This window comes from Camelus bactrianus, chromosome 8 (assembly GCF_048773025.1).
Source record: "Camelus bactrianus isolate YW-2024 breed Bactrian camel chromosome 8, ASM4877302v1, whole genome shotgun sequence".
Taxonomy (NCBI): Eukaryota; Metazoa; Chordata; class Mammalia; order Artiodactyla; family Camelidae; genus Camelus; species Camelus bactrianus.
Window position 1 is genome coordinate 818,362 of NC_133546.1, and position 24,358 is coordinate 842,719.

General features: G+C 58.0%; 1 protein-coding gene across 2 annotated transcripts in view; it reads left to right on the top strand.

Moving 5' to 3' along the window:
- The window catches only part of THBS2 (thrombospondin 2), a 28,816-nt gene extending 6,620 nt beyond the window's left edge, over positions 1-22,196 (top strand). For both annotated transcript variants that reach the window (XM_074367952.1, XM_074367951.1), the window contains 18 exons: positions 2,234-2,430; positions 4,198-4,338; positions 4,843-4,939; positions 6,087-6,251; positions 6,510-6,686; positions 7,386-7,559; positions 8,023-8,150; positions 8,229-8,381; positions 8,811-9,029; positions 11,371-11,478; positions 12,469-12,628; positions 14,074-14,192; positions 14,804-15,038; positions 16,261-16,488; positions 16,949-17,220; positions 17,835-17,932; positions 18,944-19,083; positions 20,150-22,196. In XM_074367952.1, the coding sequence (XP_074224053.1) occupies positions 2,234-2,430; positions 4,198-4,338; positions 4,843-4,939; positions 6,087-6,251; positions 6,510-6,686; positions 7,386-7,559; positions 8,023-8,150; positions 8,229-8,381; positions 8,811-9,029; positions 11,371-11,478; positions 12,469-12,628; positions 14,074-14,192; positions 14,804-15,038; positions 16,261-16,488; positions 16,949-17,220; positions 17,835-17,932; positions 18,944-19,083; positions 20,150-20,157 (2,819 nt within the window). In that variant the 3' untranslated portion in view covers positions 20,158-22,196. The remainder of the gene's footprint in view (positions 1-2,233; positions 2,431-4,197; positions 4,339-4,842; positions 4,940-6,086; positions 6,252-6,509; positions 6,687-7,385; positions 7,560-8,022; positions 8,151-8,228; positions 8,382-8,810; positions 9,030-11,370; positions 11,479-12,468; positions 12,629-14,073; positions 14,193-14,803; positions 15,039-16,260; positions 16,489-16,948; positions 17,221-17,834; positions 17,933-18,943; positions 19,084-20,149) is intronic.
- Positions 22,197-24,358: the final 2,162 nt, after the last annotated feature.

A 24,358-nucleotide genomic window follows, 5' to 3' on the forward strand; every position in this document is an offset into this window, starting at 1 on the left:
GTCTATTCACGTGTGGAGGTCATCTTAACAGGCCAGCACCGCAGACACGTGTCGCACTTGGCTTGTGGAAGTTTTCTGTGCAATTCACAGCTGTTGACGCAGCCTTACTATGAAATGTACGCTGCTCGAATCACTGACAGATACTCCCACGCTGTCTGTTAATTGCATTTTGAAGTTACATCCAATCACGACTTGTCAGCATTTTCTTGAGCACTTAGGAAGGTCACTCTGCTGGGTTTTTTAGATGAAGTGTGTCACTTAATCTTCAAAACGCCTTTGAAGTGGGCACTTTCTTCACTTTACAAACAAAGCAGTGGAGGTGCCAGGAGGCCCCATAAGTCTCCAGGTGACAATCTGTGAGCAGCAGGGCCACCTCTCCCGACCCCCACAGGGCCGAGTCCCCACAGAAAGGCTCTTACCTGTCCCGTGATCTCATTTTGTGATTTGCGTCCACTCAGATGGCTTCTTCGTGTCTCCTGGGAATTATGACAAGTGCAAATCGCTCTTTTATGGATCGTCATGTGAGGGCACGTGGATCTGATGTCTGTGAGGCACCAGTGGGGCTTTGCTGTCTAGCACTGGACCCCAAGCTGGGAGCGCTGGTCACAGGGTTCAGAGCCCCGGTGTCCTGAGGGTGGTGTCTCTGGAACGAGCCTGAGTCCTTCCATCCAAGGCCATCTGTCTTTCCATCCGCACGTCTTTCAACTGTTGATCAGTTGAGTTCCAGGAAGGAAAGAAGTTTGTTGTGGTTTTTGGCGAACTCTGCAGAGAGGAGGCTTTATAATACATCCTGTGACACATGCTCGCAGTCCCGAGTCCGAGACCGAGAGCTGCAGCTTGGGCCACGCCCCCTCCCGTACCGCCAGCTCTGCTCAGATGCCAAGATGGGTCCCTTTGCATTAGGTCACGGTCTCTTTAGGGGGCACAGTCATAAAAAAGCAGGAGCTCTGAGAAGGCTACGACAGTAAACTGACATCCGATGTCAGGTTCGGCTGGAGGCGGGGAAGAGCAGGGCGGTCCCGGCCCCGCTGGGGGAGGTGTCTTGGGTGTGAGCAAAGGCTGCGCATCCCCGGGTCGCCGGCACCGTGGGGAGGGCGCAGCCCCGTGACAGAGGAGAGGAGGTGGGGAGAAGGGAAGCCGCCCCAACCGCAGGCCTGTCCCAGCACCAGCCCTGGCCCCGTGCAGCCCACCGGCCTTGTATCTGACACCACGAACAAGGGGTGCCCGGCCTGCGTGAGCTCTCCCGGCTGTTGCAGAATTCTCGCTCACGTATTTGTCTGGTGAGTGACGTGCTTGTGTTCCTGTGGGTACACGCAGTTACAGGTCTGGTGGGTCTGACGGGCGCTCCCGCGATCTGTGGGAGCTGCACGGGTTCTAACCAAGCAGTGAAACCTCAGTGATAGAATGCCAGAGTGACAGCGGTCACCAGCCTTCACTCAGTAGTGGGGTGTCTCAGACAAGGCACGTGGCGGTCTCTGCAGAGAGGGGCTCGGGCCACATGTCAGTGACCCCACTTCTGCCCGTGCCCTAAACAGTTCTGTAATTTGTGGCATAGCTGCCCATGTCCCCTGACGAGGACCTCAGGGGCTCGTCCGATTTCTGGGGCAGTGAGATTCCGAACCCACGGTCAGGCTTCCACCCTGCATTTTGGTGGTCACACGAGGCCAGCAGAGAAACGACATGTCAAGGAGGAATCACTGAGCAAGACAACAGCCCCATGTGCCTCCCTGCAGGGCAAGGAGCCCACAGAACAGGGGTTCAGGGAGGAAGAGCCGGATAAAGGGAGAGCAGGGAGGGGTCATCAATCTGTGGAGAATACGTGGTTGGGACAGATTCTGGGGATGAAAATAAGGAGCTTGTTGTGGATAGTAGGTCATATAAATACACCTCTGAAGTGAGGCTGAAAACGAGAGCAGGAAACTGCCACGTCTAATTGGTTTGACCCCCACCCGCTGCCAGTGGGCATCTCTGAGGCCTTCTGCATCTTTCTCTCCCTGAGCTCTGCCCACAGGGTGGGTTCTGACGTAAAGTCTGTGGTGCTGGACCTAGGCGGAGCCCCGCCATGAAGGCGGGGCCGGGAGCGAGACCTCGGCTTCAGCTCTCCCCATTCATAATTTAGCCTGAGCCACTCGGGACAAGTGCCGTCCAGCCTCAGCTCCGGGCAGTGCCCCGCGAGGCCACCACGCTGTGGCCAGAGGCCGGTGGGCTCACTGTTTTCATGTCCTTCCTGCAGCCGAAGCCAACGCCATCAGCGAGGACACGGACACGCTGCACCTGAGCCCCCCGGGCTCCACGGAGTATGTGGGCCAGGGCGCGGAGAAGGCGCCAGAGGTGTGCGAGCACTCGTGCGAGGCCCTGGGCAGCATGATTAAGGAGCTGTCGGGGCTGCACGTCATGGTGAACCAGCTCCAAGAGAACCTGCGGAGAGTGGTGGGTGCCAGGCAACCACGCCGCCCACACGACCAGGGAGCCAGGGTGGCCACGGAGGTCTGGCTGAGGTGCCGGTAGTCAGAGGTCAGGGAGGGGCCCTGATAGAGGGTGTGTCCCGGACTGCACAGCCCCCACCAAGTCTTAACTTGGGACCCTTGTCTCCCAGGAAACAGAAATTCCGCACCCACAGGGAGGTGCTTTTCTCTGAAGGATGGAGTTTGGTGAGGAGCATGTCAGAGGGAGGGATGTGTCTCAGGATGATGATTTCGAGTTCAGGGCAGAGCTGCTGACAGTGGGAAGCCTCCCTTGGCTGCACTGTCCTGCGATGTCCCCACCGCTGATCTCACGCCAGGCAGCTGTGCTGCAGGGTTGGGAAGGAGCAGAGGCTGTGGGAAGGACACCGGGGGGGGGGGGGGGGGGGCGTCTCTAGGTCTGGGAGCTCCTCCCAGCCCTGAGGCTTTGCAGGATGCTCAGTGGGGGGGGGGGGGCAGCCCAGCCCAACACTGCGGATGTGTGTCTTCTGCTCCAGCCAGGGGCCCCGAGTGGGTTCTGATTCCGGTCCCGGACGGGGTGGAACAGCACACTTCCACTCCAGGGGGATGTAGAGGGGCTGGGTGCAGCACAGGCAGCTCGTGGCGGAGGCCAGGGTGCTGGTTCTGTAGCACCCATGACCCAGTTTGCCTTCTGGAATTTTCCACCACCAGGTACTGGGCCTGGGGGGTGGGGTGGGAGGTGGAGTCACCGCACCCTCCCTGCCCAGCCCGGTGCCCACCACTTCACCCCGTGCCCTGGCTGGGGGAGGAAGACCAGGGAGACGACGTGCTGGCAGGAGTCCAAACACAGGAGGCGGACCCTGCGATGGGTTTCCCCAGGGGGACCAGCGCCTCAGCCGGACTGATGCTCATGCCTCCAGGGTTGCTCTGGTGGGGCTGCAGGAGGGAGGGTGGTGGGAGTGAGCATTCGCCCCAAAGCGTCTCGACTGAGAAGAGCTTCCAGACAAGTTTACATACAGCGGAGTGAGGATTAGGGAAATCCGTGAGCCTCCTGGATTGCACAAGAACAGCAGGATGGTGTGTTTCTGCCCATTTTGTGCAAGAAGGGGCCCGTATCTTTGTGTGATTCTCAAAGGGCCCGTTCCCTCCACATCAGAGGTGTCTGCTCAGGGAAACGGGCCAGTGTGATGCTGGTGGGAGGAGGTGCTTAGAAGGGGGGGCGGTAACAGTGCCCGGGCTGGCGGACAGATGGTGTCAGTTTCACTTGAGTTTTTTCAACTCTGTATCCTTTCCTCTGGTTAGTGACCCTCAGGACAAGCAAGGCCTGTGTCTGTGGGTGTCTTTGCCGTGGTACTGTTAGAGCAGTGTCAAGACTGAATCTCAGTTTTCAGCTGCAGTTGACAGGAGGGACCCCGCCCCTCACTGTCCCCCACCGCACTGTGCCTCGCCCGCTCCAGGCAGCAGCTTCACCCCAGGCTCCGGCCTCCGTGATGGGGCCCGTTGGCCAAGCAGGCACAGACGGCAAACTTCCAGAACATGTGTCAGGGAGGTGCTCACGGGGGAGTGGGAGTCAGCGCCGCAGATGCTGCTGGGCCCCATCTCTGCTGTGACTTGCCTGTGGGCCCTCATGTAGATCTGAGTGTCCTGTTCTGCACGGGGCGGGGTGCGCACCCGGAGGTCTGCCCTTGAGGGTGAGGCTCCCAGGGAAGGGGGCGTCCTTTCTCCTTGAGCGGAGCCTGGTGGCTACACTCACGTCTCCCCCTCCGCTCCACAGTCCAGCGATAACCAGTTTCTCTGGGAGCTCATCGGTGGGCCTCCCAAGACCCGGAACATGTCAGCCTGCTGGCAGGACGGCCGCTTCTTTGCAGAAAATGAAACCTGGGTGGTGGACAGCTGCACCAAGTGCACCTGCAAGGTGAGGCTGGACGCGCAGCCTCCAGGGTGCGGGGTGGGCAGGGCTTTCTGAGCTGCTGGACGCCTGTGGGCCTCCGCTGCTGGATGCGGCAGGGTTCCCGCTGACCCTGGTGAGTGTGGGCTGTGGAGGCAGGAGGAACCTCGAATGAGGCTTGAATCAACCCTGTTGTTCTGCACATAAACCAGAACCTGGGGGTCTGGGTGGGGGCTTGTCCAGAGTCACCCAGGTGGCTGGGGACAGTGGGGCTGGCCAGTGTCACCCAGGTGGCTGGGGACAGTGGGGCTGGCCAGTGTCACCCAGGTGGTTGGGGACAGTGGGGCTGGCCAGTGTCACCCAGGTCCAGAGAGCTGCTCAGGCACCGGGGAGCGAGGACCTCGGGCCCCTGGGACCTGTGGGGTCTGCAGGGCAGAAGCCACTCGAGCTGCTCCACGAGCCCTCAGTTCAGCCCTTGTACAAAGTTTACATCTTTAAATGAGTGTTACATACATACCTTTTTTTTCATAGAAATTTAAAACTGTTTGCCATCAAATCACCTGCCCGCCGGCGACCTGTGCCGACCCGTCCTTCATGGAGGGCGAGTGCTGCCCCTCCTGCTTCCACGGTGAGTGCGCCGGGCAGGCGGGCCTCTGCTCAGCCACCAGCCTGTTTATCTGCTCCAGTGTCCCCCTGTTTGCTGGTTTCTGCAGAGAAGCTGGAGGCTTAGTCTAGTCTTCTTCCAGGGTCCCCCAAGGGGGAACGAGGCCCTGACCCTCAGTGGCCTCTGTGGCCACGCCTCCAGCAGGGAGTCCGGGGTGTCCACCGGCTCACACCCCCCACTGCCCCAGAGGTGCACGGCTGCCCCTGAGGTTGTGCCTCTGCTTCCTCTCAGCCTGTTCTGCAGCTTGCGTCCAAGTCACCACTGCTGCCTCTGTGTCCTATCCCCCTGCCCCCCTGCTGACTCCGAGCATCTGTGCCTCCTTTACACACCCGTCCCCAGTCCTGGGTCCCCGGTCCCCGTCCCCGCCCTGTGCTGACTGAATTGGTTGGTTTCTCCGAGACCTGCTCTGACCTGTCATTCTGGTCCTTCACTGTCCTTCATCCTCATCTTGGTTTGGGGGCCTTGAGGTTGGTGACACCGGCCTGGGGACAGGCTGCTTCCTGTGACGGGCTCACGGAGGCGAGCACAGGCTCTGCCCCTCCTTGATTCTGAACAAAATGTAACTTTTTCGGGTTTCAGATTCTTTGTCTGTAAAGTGCAGAATGATTATCCCCATGACTCAGGGTTAGTTTTATGACCAAAATAAACACTACAGTGTGTGTGGAAGTGCCCGACACGTATTAGGCGTTCAGTCTCCCCGCGCGGGCCGCAGACCGGCATGACCGTGTGATTGCGGTGACCTCGGCCCGTGGGCTCAGAGGAGGTGCTTCAGGCCGCCGAGAGCAGGAGAGCGCGGGAGAGCGCCCCTGCCCGTCCTTCCTGCTGCGGTCTGGAACGGCTAACCGGCTAGCTAACCACAGCGCAGGCGCCCTGCTGCCTGACTGGGGCAGCAGGCCGAAGCTCCTTCACTGTTCACCAGGAAGACTCCTAAGTCATGTTGCTTCTCTTGTTTAGAGCCTGCGATTTCCTGTGAAGGATCTCTTGGCAGGAAACTGCCTTTTCATTTAACCAGCGCTCAGATGGGCGTCCTGCTCGGACCCCGGTGGGGGGCTCCCCCAGGTGGGCAGGTCCCTGGGGGCGCTCTGACCCCGCCGCGCCCTGCCCCCCGCAGACGGCGAGGAAGGCTGGTCCCCGTGGGCGGAGTGGACGGAGTGCTCTGCCACCTGCGGATCTGGCACCCAGCAGAGGGGGCGGTCGTGCGACGTCACCAGCAACACTTGCTTGGGGCCGTCCATCCAGACGCGGGCATGCAGCCTGGGCAAGTGTGACCACCGCAGTGAGTGTCCAGACGTCGCCGCGGGCCCCGGGGGTGGGGAGGGTGGGGGGGGACAGCACGGCCCTCGGGGTTTGGGGTTCCTGGGACCCGCCACTGCTGCCTCTTCTTGGAGGCGCTCAGCCTGGTCTGGGCATCCGGCCCGTGAGTGAGGCGCCTCCCCGCCGGCCCCTCCTCTCCTCTCCTGCCTGCCCATCAGCAGACCCCGGGTCGTGGGGCCCCGGCCGTTTACTAAGTGCCCCGTGTTCCTCCGCGTGCTAGTCCGGCAGGACGGCGGCTGGAGCCACTGGTCGCCGTGGTCCTCCTGCTCCGTGACCTGCGGTGCCGGGAACGTGACGCGCATCCGCCTCTGCAACTCGCCGGTGCCCCAGATGGGCGGGAGGAGCTGCAAGGGCAGCGGCCGCGAGACCAAGGCCTGCCAGGGCCCGCCCTGCCCGGGTGAGCGGACGGGGCGGGGAGAGAGGTGGGGGCGCGGCGGGGAGCCCTGGGCCCCCTTGGCTCGCTGGTGTCTGGGGTCGTGCCGCTGGCCTGGGCTCACTCTGACCTCCCCGAAACCAGCTCCGTCAAATTGCAGCTCATCCACAATTGATGGAAAACAGGCCAGGCCCTGGGGGCACCTTGCCTGGGGCAGCCGCAGAAGGCACAGAATGGGGCATCTCAGGGATGCCGTCCCTGCACCTGGGGCCTCTAGGCTCCAGGTACGGAGGACTCAGGGCCCCAGCACCAGGCCTGCTCTGGGAGGCCTGACTGGTGCAGTGTGTTTGCTCAGAAAAGGGAGGTGTGGTGACTCCTCTCCCTGCCGAGTTACCATTTGTCTGAGGACGAGTGACAGTCGCTTGGAATGAAACTCAACATCGGGCAGCTTCTCTGACGTGAGCACCTCTTGTCTGTGGCAGGGGTGCCCCTGCAGCCAGCGGCCCCTCACCAACGGTTCTCAGGTTCTGGGCACAGAAGTTTGTGTGACTTTTTTCCCAGAAGCAAAACAAAATCAGCTGAAATGTCACTGCCTGCCTCCTTCCCTGACCTCATGGGCACAAAAGGACGTTCCTACCACGTTTTCCTCCACATTCGGACATGCTGCCATACCCCAGCTCTGGCCCTACTCCTCTGGTGACCCTCTGTGCTGTCCCCTCGCAGTGGACGGTCGGTGGAGCCCCTGGTCCCCGTGGTCAGCCTGCACGGTCACCTGTGCTGGAGGAATCCGGGAGCGGACGCGCGTCTGTAACAGCCCCAAGCCGCAGCACGGAGGGAAGGACTGCGTCGGGGACGTCAAGGAGCATCAGATGTGCAACAAGAGGAGCTGCCCGCTGGGTGGGTGTGCGCGGGGGCGGTGCCTGGGCCCTCAGCCCCGGCCGGCGAGCAGCTGTCGGGCGGTCTGGGTGCTGCAGCCAGAGACGTCTTTATAAAGACACCCCTGGGCTTTTATTCTGATTAAAAGTATAAAAGTTTTTGGAAAATACAAAAAAGAAAAGTCAGCTCTGTGCACAGGTGGATAACTTTTATCCTCTGCATTATTTGGATTTTGTTCCTCTAGCATTTCTACGTAAAAACAGCATGTGGGGCAGGAAGGGTCACTGTCTCACTCGCGCGCTCACTAACTGACCGCTTGTTGCTGGAGGTGATCACTCTCGGTGGCCGTCGCCAGCATCTTCCTAACTTGCTCAGTGTCACCACAGCTGAGCCAGACTGCTTGGAGGGCAGAGACGTGCCTGTCCTGTGGGCCCGGGATGGCGGCCTGGCGGTGGTGGCTAACCCTGCTCTGCTTCCTGTGCAGACGGCTGCCTGTCCAACCCCTGCTTCCCCGGAGCGCCGTGCAGCAGCTTCCCTGACGGCTCCTGGTCCTGCGGCTCCTGCCCGGTGGGCTTCCTGGGCAACGGCACCCACTGCGAGGACCTGGACGAGGTGGGTGCCCCTCCCTGGGCAGCGGGGTGTCCGGTGGAGATCGGGGCGTGGACTCATGTCTGATCTGCTTGTCCGCAGTGTGCCGTGGTCACTGATATGTGCTTCGCGACCAGCAAGGCTCACCGCTGCGTCAACACCAACCCGGGCTTCCACTGTCTGCCCTGCCCCCCACGCTACAAGGGGACTCAGCCCTTTGGGGTTGGCCTGGAGGAAGCCAGGACCGAGAAGCAGGTGCGCCTTCCCCAGGAGAAGCAGCTCAGCCTTTTGTGTTCATGTTAAAAGCCAGAGAACAACCAGACAGGAGTCGGAAAACAGAGGGTGGGCTGGAGGGGACAGATGGCAGGAGGGTTTTCCTTTGCCGGCCAGCATGACCCCACCAGCGAGGGACACGGGATTCAGAGCACAGAGTGCAGGTCTGGGCTTCATGCACAGGGTCCCTGAGGACCAAGGTGAGGACTTCTGGTCCCTCCGTGGCCCCAGGTGTCACCGGAGGCTCGGATGGGTGGTTGCTCAGGGCGCTGCCGTGTGAAACAACCCTGCGATGGCAGAGCCCAGGGGTCTGGACCTGCCCCTGCAGCCGCCGCCGCCTCGGCGTCCCGCGGGCAGGACCTGCGCCCGGCACGCGGCCCTCCTGTCCTGACTGCTTGGGCCTCCTGGCAGGTGTGCGAGCCTGAGAACCCCTGCAAGGACAAGACCCACAACTGCCACAGGCACGCGGAGTGCGTCTACCTGGGCCACTTCAGCGACCCCATGTTCAAGTGCGAGTGCCAGACTGGCTACGCAGGCGACGGGCTCATCTGCGGGGAGGACTCGGACCTGGACGGCTGGCCCAACAGGAACCTGGTCTGCGCCACCAACGCCACCTACCACTGCATCAAGGTGAGGATGCGGGGGGGGGGGGTGCAGGGCAGGTGCTCACACCTCTCTCCAGGCTCCAGTGACTCAAGTCCGGGCAGCCGTGCCCCCGTGGAGATGACCTACGGGTCAAAGCCCTCAGAGGGTCCTCACCGTCCCCAGGGCCACGTGGTTCCCACCTCGAGACGCCAGGGGAGCTGGGCGGCGTCATCAGGCCACCTGCCAGCCCCCTAAAGGCATCTGCCTGGTGGATTTCTGTGAATTCCAGGGATTGCTCTGAAAAAGTAGCTCCTTGTTGGGAACTGGGAGAGGACGCCATGTCTGATACGTGTTTGTTGACCGACTGCAAAGAGGGATTGAAATCAGTGAAGGGGAGGCAGAGGGGGATGTAAACAGACCCCATGACCTTGGAGGCAAGTCTGCGCAGGAATTGGGCTCAGCTGCGGTCACTCAGCCGGAATCCAGTGAATGTTTTCCCTTACAAAGACCCCTGCGTGCCCCACACAGGAAGCAATTAGGGCCCCTGGACGAGCAGAACTTCCTTGGGGTCAACAGTGTGTGTTCCTCTCCTGGACTCCTGCAGCCAAGGCCCCAGACTGGGTGGCTGAGAACAGCAGAGTTTCACCTTCTCACAGTCTGGAGCAGGAGTCTGAGGTCAAGGGGTTGCAGGGCTGTGCCCCCACTGGGACCTCTGGAGGAGGGTCCTTTCTGCCTCTCCCGGCTTCTGGTGGCCCCAGGTGTCCTTGGCTTGTGGGTGCATCACCCTGACCTCCGCTTCGGCCTGCTTCTCTGTGTCTGTCCCAAACTGCCTCTGATTCTCTTCAGGACCCACGTGGATGTGCTCAGGGCCCATCTCAGTTCTCCAGGATAAGCTCATCCTTTCAAGACCCTTAAATCAGTCACTTCTTTGGCACATAAGGTGATCTTCTCTTTACCATGTGAGGTACTGGTCACTCCTTTGCCATATAAGGTGACATCTGCAGGTTCCAGAAGACTAGGACGTGGCAGGCGTCGAGGGAACCACCACTCTGACACTAACAAGGTGTCCCAGAAAGGTTTAGCGCAGTTTTATGCCTTAGTAGCTTCAGAAGTGTGAATGCTACAAACTTGCAAAAGACATTATTTGTAAATATAAATATATTCAAATATTTAACATTTACTTATTCTTGTGAATTGTGAGCAATAGAGCTTTACATTTTTCCTTTTGGTCTCTCTCGTAAAGATGGCAGAAGTTGACTGAAGCAAAAGTGGACTTGCTTTGAAATAGCCGAGGTATCTTGCAGCCTTCACTGTAGCTGCCTGACCACTGTCCCCGATCTAACCAGCTCAGGTGTCCAGCTCGGAGAGTCCCCGGGAAGTGGGTGCTGCTTGGATGACCATGGATAAGGGGTTCAGGGCACAGCAGGTGCCATAGCAGGAAGGTGCCATGAGGCTGAGGACATCTTGCTTCTTTTTTTCATTTTTGTGGAACTTCGGACAGGAATTTAAGAACTTAAAGATAGCACATCGCAATTTCCAAACAGAATTTACGAGAACAAACAGATGCAAAGGTCAGTTCGTAAGAAGCACCCCACCTCATCTGAGAGGCTCCCTTAGTCGCTGCAAGGGTCTGAATCCATCACTGGCCGATGCCCTCGAGGACCTGTGTCCCCATGGCAGGAACCCAGGAACCCCTCTTGTCCTTCATGGGCTGGAGTTGAAACCCAGCTCCAGATGCGGCCCAAGGCGGGGTGCTTCTGATTGGACCCCTGGGGCTTCTGTGACACATGCATTCATGGAATTGAAGCCCCCTCTTTACCATCGACCCTGCCCTGGTATCCCCGGTTCCCTCAGGCTGGGGTGTCCATGCAGCTTGGCTTTGAGTCATAACAGAGTTGGACTGAAACAGAGTGATTTTCTTCCGATTCTGGAAGTTATACACTCACTGGGAGGAGCTGACCTGGGGGGATGGTGTGGGCGCCAGGCCTCGGGTTCTCAGCACATCCCTGCACCTCCAATGACTCTAGGCTAGTGAGGGTTAAACGTCTGTGACTGAGGCTTTTTGACGTGAAGTCTGTGGGACTGAACAGGGTGGGCGGTTCCGGCCGGTCCTGCGTTTCCTTCCTCCTCTGGTTCCTGCGCTGATCTGCAGCTTCAGGGATCCTGGGCTCGACGCCCAAGCTTCCCTGGTCTCCACTCCCTGGAGGTGGGTGTGAGTCTGGAGAGGACACGCAGTGGTCCCGTCCCTGCCGCCAGGTGTCCCATCCTCCTGACCCCGCTGGGGACCGATGTCTGATGCTGACCTTGGGTCCTGACTGCCCCACCCTCCTGAAAGCCAGGGGCTCTTCGGACATTTCTGTCGCCTTTGCACCCTCTCTGTTTGCAGGACAACTGCCCCCTCCTGCCTAACTCTGGACAAGAAGACTTTGACAAGGACGGCATTGGGGATGCCTGTGATGACGATGATGACAACGACGGTGTCACCGACGAGAAGGTGGGCGGGGCCTCTGGGGGTGCAGGAAGGTGGGCGGGGCCTTGGGAGGGTACAGGTAGGTAGGTGGGGCCTCGGGGAGGGGCGCAAGGAGGCGGGTGGAGCCTCTGGGGGGACGCCGAGCAGACAGGCAGGGGAGACCCTCCTGTGGCTGGAGTGGTTCCCGGAAGGAGACAGGATCCCTGTTCCCGCGCAGGTGACAGTGTGTCGGGCTACACAAGCGTGTTAACCAGCAGAGCGTGGAGCTGCCCTGGGAGCTCTGCCAGAATGTCCTCAGTAGCTTGATTTACCTTTTTTTGGGGGGGGGAGGTAATTAGGTTGGTTTGTTTGTTTATTCATTTATGTTTTAAGGGAGGTACTGGGGATCGAACCCAGGCCTCGAGCACTCTAAGCACACACTCCACCACTGAGCCGTACTCCCCCTCCCCTTGCTAATTTACTTTTTTTTTTTTGTGGAAGGATAGTCAGTTACAGTGTGTTAATTGCATAAAAAGGGACTTGCTACCCTCCTGGGGGTGCCAGTGATGGGCGAGGCTGTGTGCGATACACTTGTCTTTAGGCAAAATTCAGATGTTAGCATTTCCTGAGAGGATCGGTGCAGACGTCAGGGGTCAGCCTCGCAGTGCTAACGCGGCACGGGCAGAGACAGGGTGCCCAGGGCTTCATCCACAGGTCCGCTGCCTCTGACTTCTGCTGATCCGCTGACTCATTCATTCATTGACTGGACACCTGTCTCATCTGTCCTCAAGAAGAACCATACGGCCTGTCCCCTTTGCTGTAGAAAATCTCAAAACTGTCCACAGGGACAGACGTGTAAATAATGATGAAATGATTTGATTCAGAGGTGCTGGCGAGGGCTGACGGGCTGTGTCTGCCCTGTGTCTGCCTGGTGGTTTTGGCCCGCTTGAGCGTATGACGTGTGTCATTTTGTAAGTGACCCGGCAAACACCCCAGTGCTGTTCCTTATGTCCTTCCCTCTCTTTTTTGCTCCAGGACAACTGCCAACTTCTCTTCAACCCCCGTCAGTTTGACTATGACAAGGACGAGGTCGGGGACCGCTGTGACAACTGTCCTTACGTGCACAACCCGGCCCAGATCGACACGGACAACAACGGGGAGGGAGATGCTTGCTCGGTGGACATCGACGGAGACGGTCAGTCCCGCCGCGGCTCCTGGGGGTCGGGAGGGCCTCAGTCGGGAGCTCGTGGCTGCCCGCATTCGTCTGTGCTTCCTGGACAAGCTCATCTTCACCTAGATCCTGACAAGAGATAAAGTGATTCATTAAGCTGCTCTCACAGGACCCCACCCTCATTCTGCCCCTGCCTCTCCCCCGGGCCCCTGGAAGGGTCACCAGCCTCAAGACCGTCCTTTGGAAAACGACACATCTGGCATCTTTGTTTTTCTGGCCCTGGGTGCCTAGTCCTGCGCCCAGTCATGGCATCTTCCCTGACATCCACTTCCATTCACAGCCCCAAGGACCCTGTTCACCAGCCTGTGCTTCTGAGACAGGTCTGGGGACAGCGTTGGTCTCTCCTGTCCCCTGTCACTTCCGTTCATACCTCATGTCCAACCATTCATCGAATCATTTGTTGCAAAGCCCCCCAAGGGGCTCCACGTACCCCCAGATGCCGGTATCCTCTGACACCACCAGGCCAGCATTTAACCGGAGCTGGCAGTGCCCTCAGGGGCCAGCCCTCACCCACAGCACAGCCTCCCCGCCCTCGGGCAGCAGCGCAGACCGAAGCACGCCTGCCCCTTTGCCTCTCCTGGCCCGTCCCCGCCAGCCTCCAGCCTCCCCGGCCCCTGCCCGGCCCCTCCTGCCCTTGTGTCCTGGCTGTTTCCTTGGTGTGACTTGGCATCACACTGACCGGCCTCCAGCGGTACCAGGACAGTGACCGGCTGCACTGCTCTCCAGGGCTTTCCCGACCCTGCTGGCGTCTGTGAGGTCTGACCCCTCCATCTCTCAGGGCTTCCTCCCTCCCTGCCTCCCCCACGGCTTCCTCCTCCCAGCCGGACCCCGCCTGTCAGGACAAGACAGCCACCCCAGCCTGCCTCATGGTGTCCCACGGACGCACCGCTGTGTGAGGTTTTCCATGGCTGTTCGAGCCTGATGACGGGCACTTCATATTTTCATAGCTCCGGAGTTGACGAAGTTCACTATCAACTCTCAGGTTTCCTGAAATAAGACCTTACAGCTAACCCTCTGGTCAGTCTGTGTTGTTTTTCCCTCCTAATGTAAGAAATGGATGAGGCGTGGAACCGGGGCACCGGCCCGTTCCTAGGGGCCGAGGAGGCCTTCTGAGCAGGCATTTGGGGAAGCATCATGCTGCAGATCAGAGGTTCAGCTGTGGTGCTCCCCTCAGTAACCTTGGTGTGTGTCGTCGTCCGGGACCCTCCGGAGCTGGCTCAGCTTTAGACGAAATGAACTTTACCTTTAGTGGGAAACCTTCCATGAATCTAATAACCTTTACATTTTACGGTTGCTTGGATCATTTTTTCTCGGACACACGTGTGGCTCTAAGTCATTTAACACAGCAGGAAGAGGGCTGTGCCTTTTCTGAACTCCGCCTGCTTCTGTTTTCCCCCGACCCCCCGCAGACGTCTTCAATGAGCGAGACAACTGTCCATACGTGTACAACACGGACCAGAGGGACAGCGACGGCGACGGAGTGGGAGACCACTGCGACAACTGCCCGCTGGTGCACAACCCAGACCAGGTGACGGGGGCGAGGGCCAGGGGCGTCTGCGGGCAGCGGAGGGTGAGGGCTTCTCGGTTGCAGACACGTGTGGCTTTGCGCTCTTCCATCTGCTCTGCCAGGACAACGCACGCTTTTCAGTCACTTTAATTGAAAACATGTCCTGAACTCAAGTGTGAGTGGGCTCTGTGTCTCGCTGGCCACTGGCCAGGTGAGGAGGGGCCGTGCCTCACTGTCCCGAGGGAGCATTTCTCCACCCAGTCGTCTCCACCGTATCCTCGCAGGCAAACAGCAACTGGCCTCTTTTCCAGGTTTGCCTTTGGAAGACACGGTGTGAACGTACCATAGTGATGTAGTGGAGAGCGTGTCGTGTCAGACACTTCAGAAAGGCCTGGTTCCGTGGCCCCTAATCCCTCCCAGCCCCCCCGAAGGAAAGGGCGTCTGCCCGAGACGGTGGCGGGGAGGGTCCTGGGGTCCAGTCCCGGCTCGGAGGTATACGGCGGGGACACCCCTGCACTCGGCCGCTCACCTGCAGGGGTTGTGGTCCAGCCCGACATCCACGGGTGACCTTCCGCCTGCCTCTGTCTTATCGGACGGATGCTCAATACCGCTGTCCCCAAACTGTGTCCCAGACGGACGTGGACAATGACCTGGTGGGAGACCAGTGCGACAACAATGAAGATGTCGACGAGGACGGCCACCAGAACAACCAGGACAACTGCCCCTACGTGTCCAATGCCAACCAGGCTGACCATGACCACGATGGCAAGGGTGACGCCTGTGACTCAGACGATGACAACGACGGGATCCCCGACGACAGGGACAACTGCAGGCTCGTGCCCAACCCCGGCCAGGAGGACGCAGATGGTGGGTGCGCCCGCACAGGTGGCGGGGCGGGGGTGCAGGGGGAGCGCTGCCTCGCCTGCCTCTGGACACAGCAAGGGTTTGTGCAGGTGCGGACCAGGACCTCCAGTTTTCCTGTTAGAGTCTCAGGTAACGGGCCAGGTGACAGGTCAGGTGCGCGGCTGTGCTCAGGGACACTTTGCATGTTCTCTGGCTGCCGCTCAAGGCTGTGAGAACGCAGCTCTAGGATGGAGTCCTGGCTGCCCTGGACGCTGTGTAGAGGACGCATGTCCCCCAGGACGAGGGTAAGGGATGCTGGATGTTGGAGCCAAGATGACTAAGACGCATGTGGTGAGACTCACTGATCTGGGGGCAGCTCCAAGGATGCTCTCAGGGGGGTTTCAGGAGGAAACAGAGCAGAGGAGTTCAGTTCCCACACCCACTCGGCCTGGGGAGGGGGCTTGCAGGCTACCGAGCAGGGGAGAGGGGTGGAGGCAAGGCTGGTGGAGTTGAAAGGCCCCTTCAGCGTGAGTCCATGCCTGTCACACAGTAGCTGGGATGTGTGTCACTGAGCCAGACTGGGACGCAGTGAAGGGTTTGATAGGAAATTGAGTCCAACATGGACTTTCTTTCCAAAGTGGCAGGCACGAGGGTGGCTGACCTGGTGCATGTAACCCTCCCACAGCACTGCCGCTGTCTCACTGCCCGGGGGGCACGGCGGTCCCAGCGGGCATCCCCCTGCACGTGTCAGCCTGGCCCTGGCCCCCAGCCCTGCCCCCTCGTCCCTGGGAAACTCGGCAGGATGCTTCCAAAGGAGGGAAGGGCATGTCTCCCTAGGGAAAACTGCTTGGTGAAGGAGTCCTGCTGTGAGTTCCAGACGGCAGGCAGGGCGGTCAGGGCAGTGACAGGCCCTGACAGAAAGCAGCTGGGGCCGCAGCCCAGCGTGACTGGCAGCGTTCGGGTCTGTGCGCCTGGTTTCGAGATCAGAACAGAGTGAGAGGTGACTCACGCGGGAACTTGGCTTTGGGGTGCTTTGCTCCAGCGTCATCGCAGCAACATTTTAAAGAGTGTCGAGAGCCCTCGCAGCCCGGCCCTCAGGCGGGGCTGAGCGTCTAAGCGCTAATCCCTGCCACACCGCCAGGCACCTCGCCTTGAGTCTGCGGAGAATCACGTGCTGAGCTCTCCGAGACAGATGGGCAGGCGGCGGCCCCGGCTCTGCTAGCTTTCCGCTTGTCCTTGGTGACAGGTGACGGGCGAGGTGATGCTTGCAAAGACGACTTTGACAATGACAGCATCCCTGACATCGACGACGTGTGTCCTGAAAACCACGCCATCAGTGAGACCGACTTCCGGAACTTCCAGATGGTCCACCTGGACCCCAAGGGCACCACTCAGATCGATCCCAACTGGGTCATTCGCCATCAAGGCAAGGAGCTGGTGCAGACGGCGAACTCTGACCCCGGCATCGCCGTCGGTGAGCCTTCAGAACGCGCACCGTCACGCAGGCCCCACTTGCAAGGTGCCCCGCAGCACACAGGCTGCTCCTGAGAACTGGGTGGATGGGGGCAGGGGTCTTTCCCGGGTCCCATCCACCTCGGTCTTTGGAACCGTCTGCCCAGGTGTTTCTGGTGGAAGACCTTGGGGAAGCAGCACTGGCCTCTCCGAGATTTCATGTTCAGCAGACCGTCTTCTCTCATGGACTTGGACGATAAAATATTCCCTGATGTGGTAAAGCTCTGCTGTAACTGCACAAGTGAGGGCTAAACAAATAAAATGCCATGAGTGGCATCAGTCTCGCCGTCACAGAGCCTGGGCCGGGTGGAAGGGAGACCTCCCTCCCCTCTGTGCTCAGTGATGGCAGGGCTCCTCCAGGAATGCCCCGAAAGGCTGTTTCTGACTTCATCTTACGATGGAATGTTCCCTTTGGCATCCAGGTTTTGACGAGTTTGGGTCCGTGGACTTCAGCGGCACGTTCTATGTCAACACGGACCGGGATGACGACTACGCGGGCTTTGTCTTCGGGTACCAGTCCAGCAGCCGCTTCTACGTGGTGATGTGGAAGCAGGTCACGCAGACCTACTGGGAGGACCAGCCCACCCGGGCGTACGGCTACTCGGGGGTGTCCCTCAAGGTGGTGAACTCCACCACGGGGACAGGCGAGCACCTGAGGAACGCACTGTGGCACACCGGGAACACGGAAGGACAGGTGGGGGAGGCCCTTCTCTGACCCCGTGGGCAGCCCTGGCCCATCACAGAAGTGCCCGTCCTGGTTGGGCAGGGTGCAGCTCGGTGGTAGAGCACGTGCTCAGCATACATGAGAGGCCCTGGGTTCAGTCCCCAGGACCCCCTTCAAAAATAAATATGTAAAACTAATTACTTCCCCCAAAAAAAGGCTGAAAAAAATACTCCTGTCTCTACTGTGCTAATTTAAACTCTGGCCACATTCATTTTAATGATCTGTTGGGTACCTCGCTCACTGAGTTGCCCATCCTCGAGCTTTTATCAACACGATTGGTAATCCTCTTGCAGGCTAACCATCACTCTGCCCCCCAGGCATAGGGAGATCCGGGTTTGGAAGTCCCGGCGTTTCCCGCGGCGTCCGGGCTAAGAAGCAGGGGCTCTGTGACTCAGCCCGCACGCCTGTGCTCTCTGCGCAGAGCCACCTTGTCCCCGTCACACTCGCACCCTGAGTGTATTAGAGGGAAACGTGGCAGCCGGAGCTGAGGGGGACGTTGGCAGAGTCACATTTGTCCCCCATTTGTGCTGAGAAGCTGCATCAGATTTGGCTCCAGTCGTGCTCACGAGTGACATTTCTCCCAGGTGCGCACGTTGTGGCACGACCCCAGGAACATTGGCTGGAAGGACTACACCGCCTACCGGTGGCACCTGACCCACAGGCCGAAGACCGGCTACATCAGGTGAGGGTGGCCCAGCGCGGCCGCGTTTCCGCCAAGTAACCTTCTCGCTTCAGAGCGGCTTCCCGTTGGACGGCAGGTTAGGGTGCAGACAGGCGGACGAGCCAGGGCGCTTCTGGCTCGCATGCTGCTCTCTGGTCCCTGCAGTTCAGGCGCCTTCGGTTTTCTCTCCAGCATTTTCTGTTGTGCATCACTTTGGAAAAAAAGCAAAAACAGAACTGATGAAGAGGAGAAAACCAAACTGTCTTGTTAAAATGACCTGGAGGGCGGGGAACGTTCCTCCTCCTCGTGAAGGCCGTGTGCAGGGAGGAGACACGCAGTGCAAAGCACCACCTCTCTGCAGACTGTCACGCGAGTCGTTTGGAGGGTGGACTCGTGTTCAGCTCTGCTGTTGCGAGTGGCTGGATTCAGAGCACACCTCTGAACAAGCTCTTACAAGCACGTCCAGCAGTCTTCTCCCCTCAGCGTGAAAGCCTTGTTGTGATTTAAACAAAACACGGATGATTTAAATTTAAGTTTTTTGCTAAGTGTGTAAGAGCACGACGCGGTCTGATTTCCCCCGTGCCAGGCGCGCACGTCGCCGTGACGACAGGCAGGTCCGCAGGGAGGCCGGGCCGCTCGCAGGGGTGACGTGTGCACAGAGAGGCTCCTGCTCGCTCAGGCACGCGTTCCTCCCCGGTCGGGGCGGCGGCAGTGGGCAGCTGCCGCTCCGTGGGAGGGAGCAGGGCGCACGCGGTTTTAACGCAGCGGGAAGGCCTGTATCCGTCCTGACAGCCTGGGGAGAAGCCGGCGCCCCGCAGAGGGAGGGGCCGCCTGCCTCCCCAGACTCTCCTGGGCCCCCCTGGGCGGAGGCGTCCTGGACGCTGGGAGGGTGACGGTGGGTCACGGGGAGGAAGGGGCCCGGGCGGTGCTGGGCTTCTCTCGGCAGCCCCGCGAGGAGGAGGTGGCCTGCTGACTCCGGTAGATGTCTTCACAGAGTTCACCCTCTCCTTTCTCCTGTTCCCCTGTTTTCAGAGTCTTAGTGCACGAAGGAAAACAGGTCATGGCCGACTCAGGACCCATCTATGACCAGACCTACGCTGGCGGGCGGCTGGGGCTGTTTGTCTTCTCTCAAGAAATGGTCTACTTCTCGGACCTCAAATACGAATGCAGAGGTGGGCGGAGAACATTGCCCTGGGGCGGCGTGCGGCCCAGCATAGGGAAGGGACTCGCATTTCATCTCCTTTGACAAAAGCTGCACTTTAGGGCGGCAGCTGGTGGCCTGGCCCCAGCAGGTGTTTTGTTTGCGCAGCCTGAGTTGATTGTGCCTGTCAGTTTGTTTTAAACTGAATGTGAATGTTATTGTCAGATCGCCACTTTCCCTCTGTTTGCAGCTGTCTAGTCTGCAGCTTCCCATGGTTTCTACCCCTTCTGAGCCCCTAACAGCATTTTAAGTTGCTACCCTTGTGGGGGGGGGGGGAGAGAAAGCAGGAGAGAGAAAAAAAGGAGGGGGAGGGGGAAGGGAAGAGGGAGGGGGCTCTTTATTGTCTCTCTGGGAGTATATTGAATCGAAGTGTTCTAGACCTGGACGGGAACATGGCTCCCATGTGGTCTAAGCCCATGTCTTCGTGTAGATATGAAACTGTCCCCCTTCTGTGGATGAAGTAAGACTCAGAGATGCTTCTTGAAAATCACACAGAAAGAATGTTGATCTGTCTTCTTGCTTCTAGTGAAATGTTGGCTTCCCTGTGTTAGGTTTCCTTTCAAGAAATTTTATGTTTCCTTCATCCATCCTTCCATCTATCCATCCATCCTTCCTTCCATCCATCCATCCTTCCTTCCATCCGTCTATCCATCCATCCATCTGCCATCCATTCATCCATCTTTCCATCCATCCATCTTTCCATCCATCCATCCTTCCATCATCCATCCTTCTATCCATCCATCCATCTTTCCATTCATCCATCCATCCATCTTTCCATCCATCCACCCATCCATCCATCCTTCCATTTATCCATCCATCCTTCCATCCACCCATCCATCCACCCTTCCATCCTTCCATCCATCCATCCATCCATCCATTTGCCATCCATCTATTCATTCAACCATTCACACTTCAATCCATATTGTCGATGTCTTTTTTAAAAATTGAAATAATGCTGTTTTAGCCTGTAGTTTAACAAAATAAAGCACAAGTAAACCCGTGATGCAGTCTCCTGAGTTCTGCTCCCTGTTTTGCAGACGTCTAAACAAGATTGGCTGCATTTCCAGCAGAGTACTGTAGACGCTGTTACCCAGACACCTCAGCCCATCCGGCGCCCCCAGCCTCTCTCTAGCTGCCCCTCCTGTCCTTGACCCCGACTTTGAGTGGTTCTCAGCCTCCTTCACCTCCTGTCATCAACCCAAGCCCAAGCGCCTTCAGAGGATAAACATTAGTGGAACCTGAAGACGAGCATGCAGCCCACGACAGGAAGCCCAGTCTGATGAGACGTGAGACTTTACGTGGAGAGAAAGCTGAGCATGATGTTACACTGCTTTTTCCTTGTTTGTTTAAAGAGAACGACGTTTACATATAAAATGTAAGTGCTTGTCGTATTTATGTGTGTATGGAGCTGCGGGAATATTGTGTGTAAGCCACTATCATAACTTAAGCAAGAGTAAATATCGCCAACCCACTTCCATTGTGAGAGCACCCCAGTCCCGTTAGGCCAGGTGTAGAGAAGGGCCAGCTCCAGTTAGAAGTCAGGCCGTCGTAAGGAAGAGGCCAGGAGAGACCAGGTGTGTGACGTGGGGTGTCAGGTCGCTAAATGGAATAGGAAAGACAGTTACGGGAATAAACGAGTGCCCTTCCCCAGCCTCTCATCCTCCGGTGAACGCCCTCGCACTCAGCAGGGGTTCAGCTTGGTCAGAGAAGGGCTGTCCCTGCAAAATGTGGGTCCAGATGTGGGTCTGACCAAACCTCATTTACGGGAAGGGTTCAGAGAGGGGTGCACCGTCCCTGCAGCCGGGGCCCTCAAGCTGTTGTCTGCCTGGGACCCCTGGCCAACGTCTTTTGATTTCATGCTCCGATCACCGGAATTCTTTCTGGAGCTTTTTTCGAGTGTGCTGGTGGAGGAACAGACAGCAGAGAAGTCAGCAAATGCACTTTGGCCTCTAATTCCCAGTCTAGGCCTTGAAGCTCCGGACCAGTTGCTTGTACCTAACTCGGTAACACATTTCATTAAGGTTCCGGTTATAAATGCTGTGTTGCTATTTATTAAATGGATATAGAATGCAGTTCCCCTCACCAGTAACTTATTTTAAATATGCCAAGTAGCACATAAGGAGAGTAATTTCTAGAAGTAAACATATAACTAGTATATGATAATATAAAGACACAGTTATAGCAAAAGAGCTCCCTGTCAAAATACAAGGCTTTCAAATATTATGTTGTCATGATAAAGCTTGCTGTGAACGTGATCGCATAGACACATAATAAGGAGAGTTTATAATGGAACCTTAATATATACCATTGCAGCAACTCTGATGTGGTGGCTGTTACTGGTGCGTGTCTGCTGTGTGTCGGAGGTGGGGAACTGTGGAAGCTGAGGGGACCCAGTGCGGTCCTGGCAGAATAGCCAGCGCTCAGTCATGCAGTAATAGAGCCCAGGCTTGATCTGTTTTTCGCTTTCAGTTGCATGATCTTTCTGCAGGAACCGTTGGTTAGTCTCGTTCCACACGGGGTTTAGTGAGAGGACTCGGCCGTGTCACTGATGCAGGTGAACTGTCCGCCCCTCCCTGTCGGCAGTGCTATCACCGCTTTGTCCAGGGAGGGGACCCACGACCTTGTCTTCGCTTGCCGTGCTGTCTGATAACGTTTTACTTGTTGCTTCCGTTGGGGTTGATTTTTTTGTTTTGCTGCACTTTTCACCTTTTTTTTCTTTTTTGTGGAAATGTATTCCCAAGACAACGAAGGTGGGGAGACTTCATTAAATGTAACCATTGTGACGAGCGTGTGGGTCTTCTGTGTTGGGGGTGTTTGGCCGAACCATACCGTGGAGTGGGAGGATGATGTGAATATTTAGAATGTACCATATTTTTTTGTAAATTATTTATGTTTTTTTTAAAAAAACAAACTTCTCATACAGATTGATGAAACTTCTTCTGTTTTGCCAAAGACTGTAAATATTTATTTATTTGTTCACATGGTCAGATCTTCACCCCCGAAACCCTGCACATAGCTAGCGCCTCATTTTTATACTTTGAAGATGAATAACAGGAAATAAATTGTAAAAAGGTTTTCTATAAATGAATCTCTCTCCCTTTTTTAAAGAGTTAGCAGGGTTCCTCCAGGGGGAGGGGAAGGACCCCAGCTTGGAAGAACTCCCGGAGGGGGACAGGCCGGCCCTTCATGGCTTTCAGGCTGAGATGCAGTTTGGGGTCCTTGTGGAGAAAGAAGCTCTATTTAGGGAACATCTCATCGCGGCCACGCAGCCCGTGGATGGTGGCAGCCCGGCCCCGCACGACACAGCCTTGGCGACCCATCTTCTGTCTGCATCTCATCATCCTCCAGGGACGTGGCAGTGCAGTGAGGCCTAGCGTCCCCGAGGATCACCCCCAGGGACCCTTCGTCTGTGTGAGCTGTACCGCCTCTCTTGGCCCAGTCTTGTTCCAAACAGAGTGATGCTGCAGGCGATGCGGTGGGGACACACGGGGAAGCGGACCAGCTCGCTCGGGGCGGGGGGCCGCAGGGTGGCTCCGGGGTTCCTGGCATCTGGCGCTTCTGAGCAGCGGGGCTTTCCGAGCTTTGCTGTGGTGTCAGATGGAGGGAAATGAGAGGGGAAATGCAGAGGAGGGAGGGGGTGGAGGGGAAACAGGCGCATTTGTCAGGCAGTGAAGAGACAACTGGGAAAGGCCGCCTGTGGAGACGGGGCCGGGGCCGAGGCGCCAGCTGGGCGTCGGGTTCAAGGTGGCTGGGTTTTGTGACACGAGGATGGAGGGAGGGCTGGGTCCACCGATGTGGATCAGGAGGCCTTTGGAAGTTCAGAAACAGGATGATGTGGGTTGGCGCGCAGGTAGCTCCTGTAGGAGCTCAGTGCAGATCTCCTGAAACCGAACACGAGTAACGTGCTTAATGACAGTGCGTAGAAGTCAGGCATCGAAACCAGACACATTCTCTGTACATTCAGATTTGGGGGAAAGTTTATTGAAAAATACAAGTTTCTGGCTGACTCCGTCCCAGTGCCCTGGTTGTCCCAGAACTCAGTCCTGGCGTCTTTGTGACCTGACAGGGGTATGAGGGGGCTGATGTGGGAGGAGCCGCTCCTCCCTCCTGTGTGAGATTCTGAGACTGTGGGCTGTCACCTGGGAGGACCTGGTGCGATTCCAACACGGGGTGCAGCCAAGGGTGCAGGGAGGGCCAAGGTTAAGAGGCCAGTGCGTCTTCCTGTGGGTACCTGCCAGGGCCTGAGGATCTGATGAGATCGGGGGCCCATGGGGTCTGTAACTGCTGAGGGAGGTGGGTCCCCAGAAGGCTGGATGGGGCCTTGTGGGGTCTGGGGAGCCAACCATCTCAGGCAGGTTTGGCTCATTAGTCTGAGTTCCACAAAGAGGCATTTGGGGCCACAGGAGCAGAGTGATGTGTGGGCTGAGGGAACATGTGGGTGCTGCCACTGGACAGCTGCCCGGCCAGGTCCAGTGACCTTCAGGTAGAAGCAGGAATACCTTCAGGGCTCTGCTAAGGACTGGAAGACCCCACACAGACCCAGAACCAGGGCCTGGGACCCCGGGGCAGGAGGAAGCAGCCAGGCAGGCCCAGTCAGGCCTCTGCTCCCAGGGGAGTGACCTGGCAGAGAGTGTGAGGTCCAGAAGTGACAGCAGCTTGGGGCCCAGCAGACAGGGGACCGCAGCTTTGGGAACGCCCTCGGACTTCCCACCTGGAGCCACCAAGTGTCAGCCCCACAGCTGCATCTGGCCCTTGCTGAGCTCGCCCAAGGCGGGGAGGCCGCACTCCAGGGTCCTCTGTGTGTGAGCACCCGTGATGGAGGTGGCCCTGAGCCCCTCAGAGGTTACATGGGTCCTGGTCACCAGTGCAGGGGACCCACGATGACAACGCTGGCCTCTCTGAGTGACTTTTAGTTCACGTCTCTCAGCCATCATGAGGCCTGGAAACTTCTACCCCTTTCAGACGCCACTTTTTTTATAGAATGATTTTTTTCATCCCAGACACACTTTACAAGAGGAGAGACTTTACATCGTAGCAGCCAGCAGAGACAGTCTCCACGCAGCATGGACACGACGGCTTCAGATCCCATCCTGGCAGACACATTTACACTGAGTGTCCCTGTGCGGATTGACCTGGAGGCCCTGCTTTGGGAACAAGCAAGCGCCAGCCCCACCCCCCACTGCCCCCAGCTCCTCAGACCCAACCCACTCAGTTCCCACCACCCAAGCTCTCAGGGGTAGGCCTTT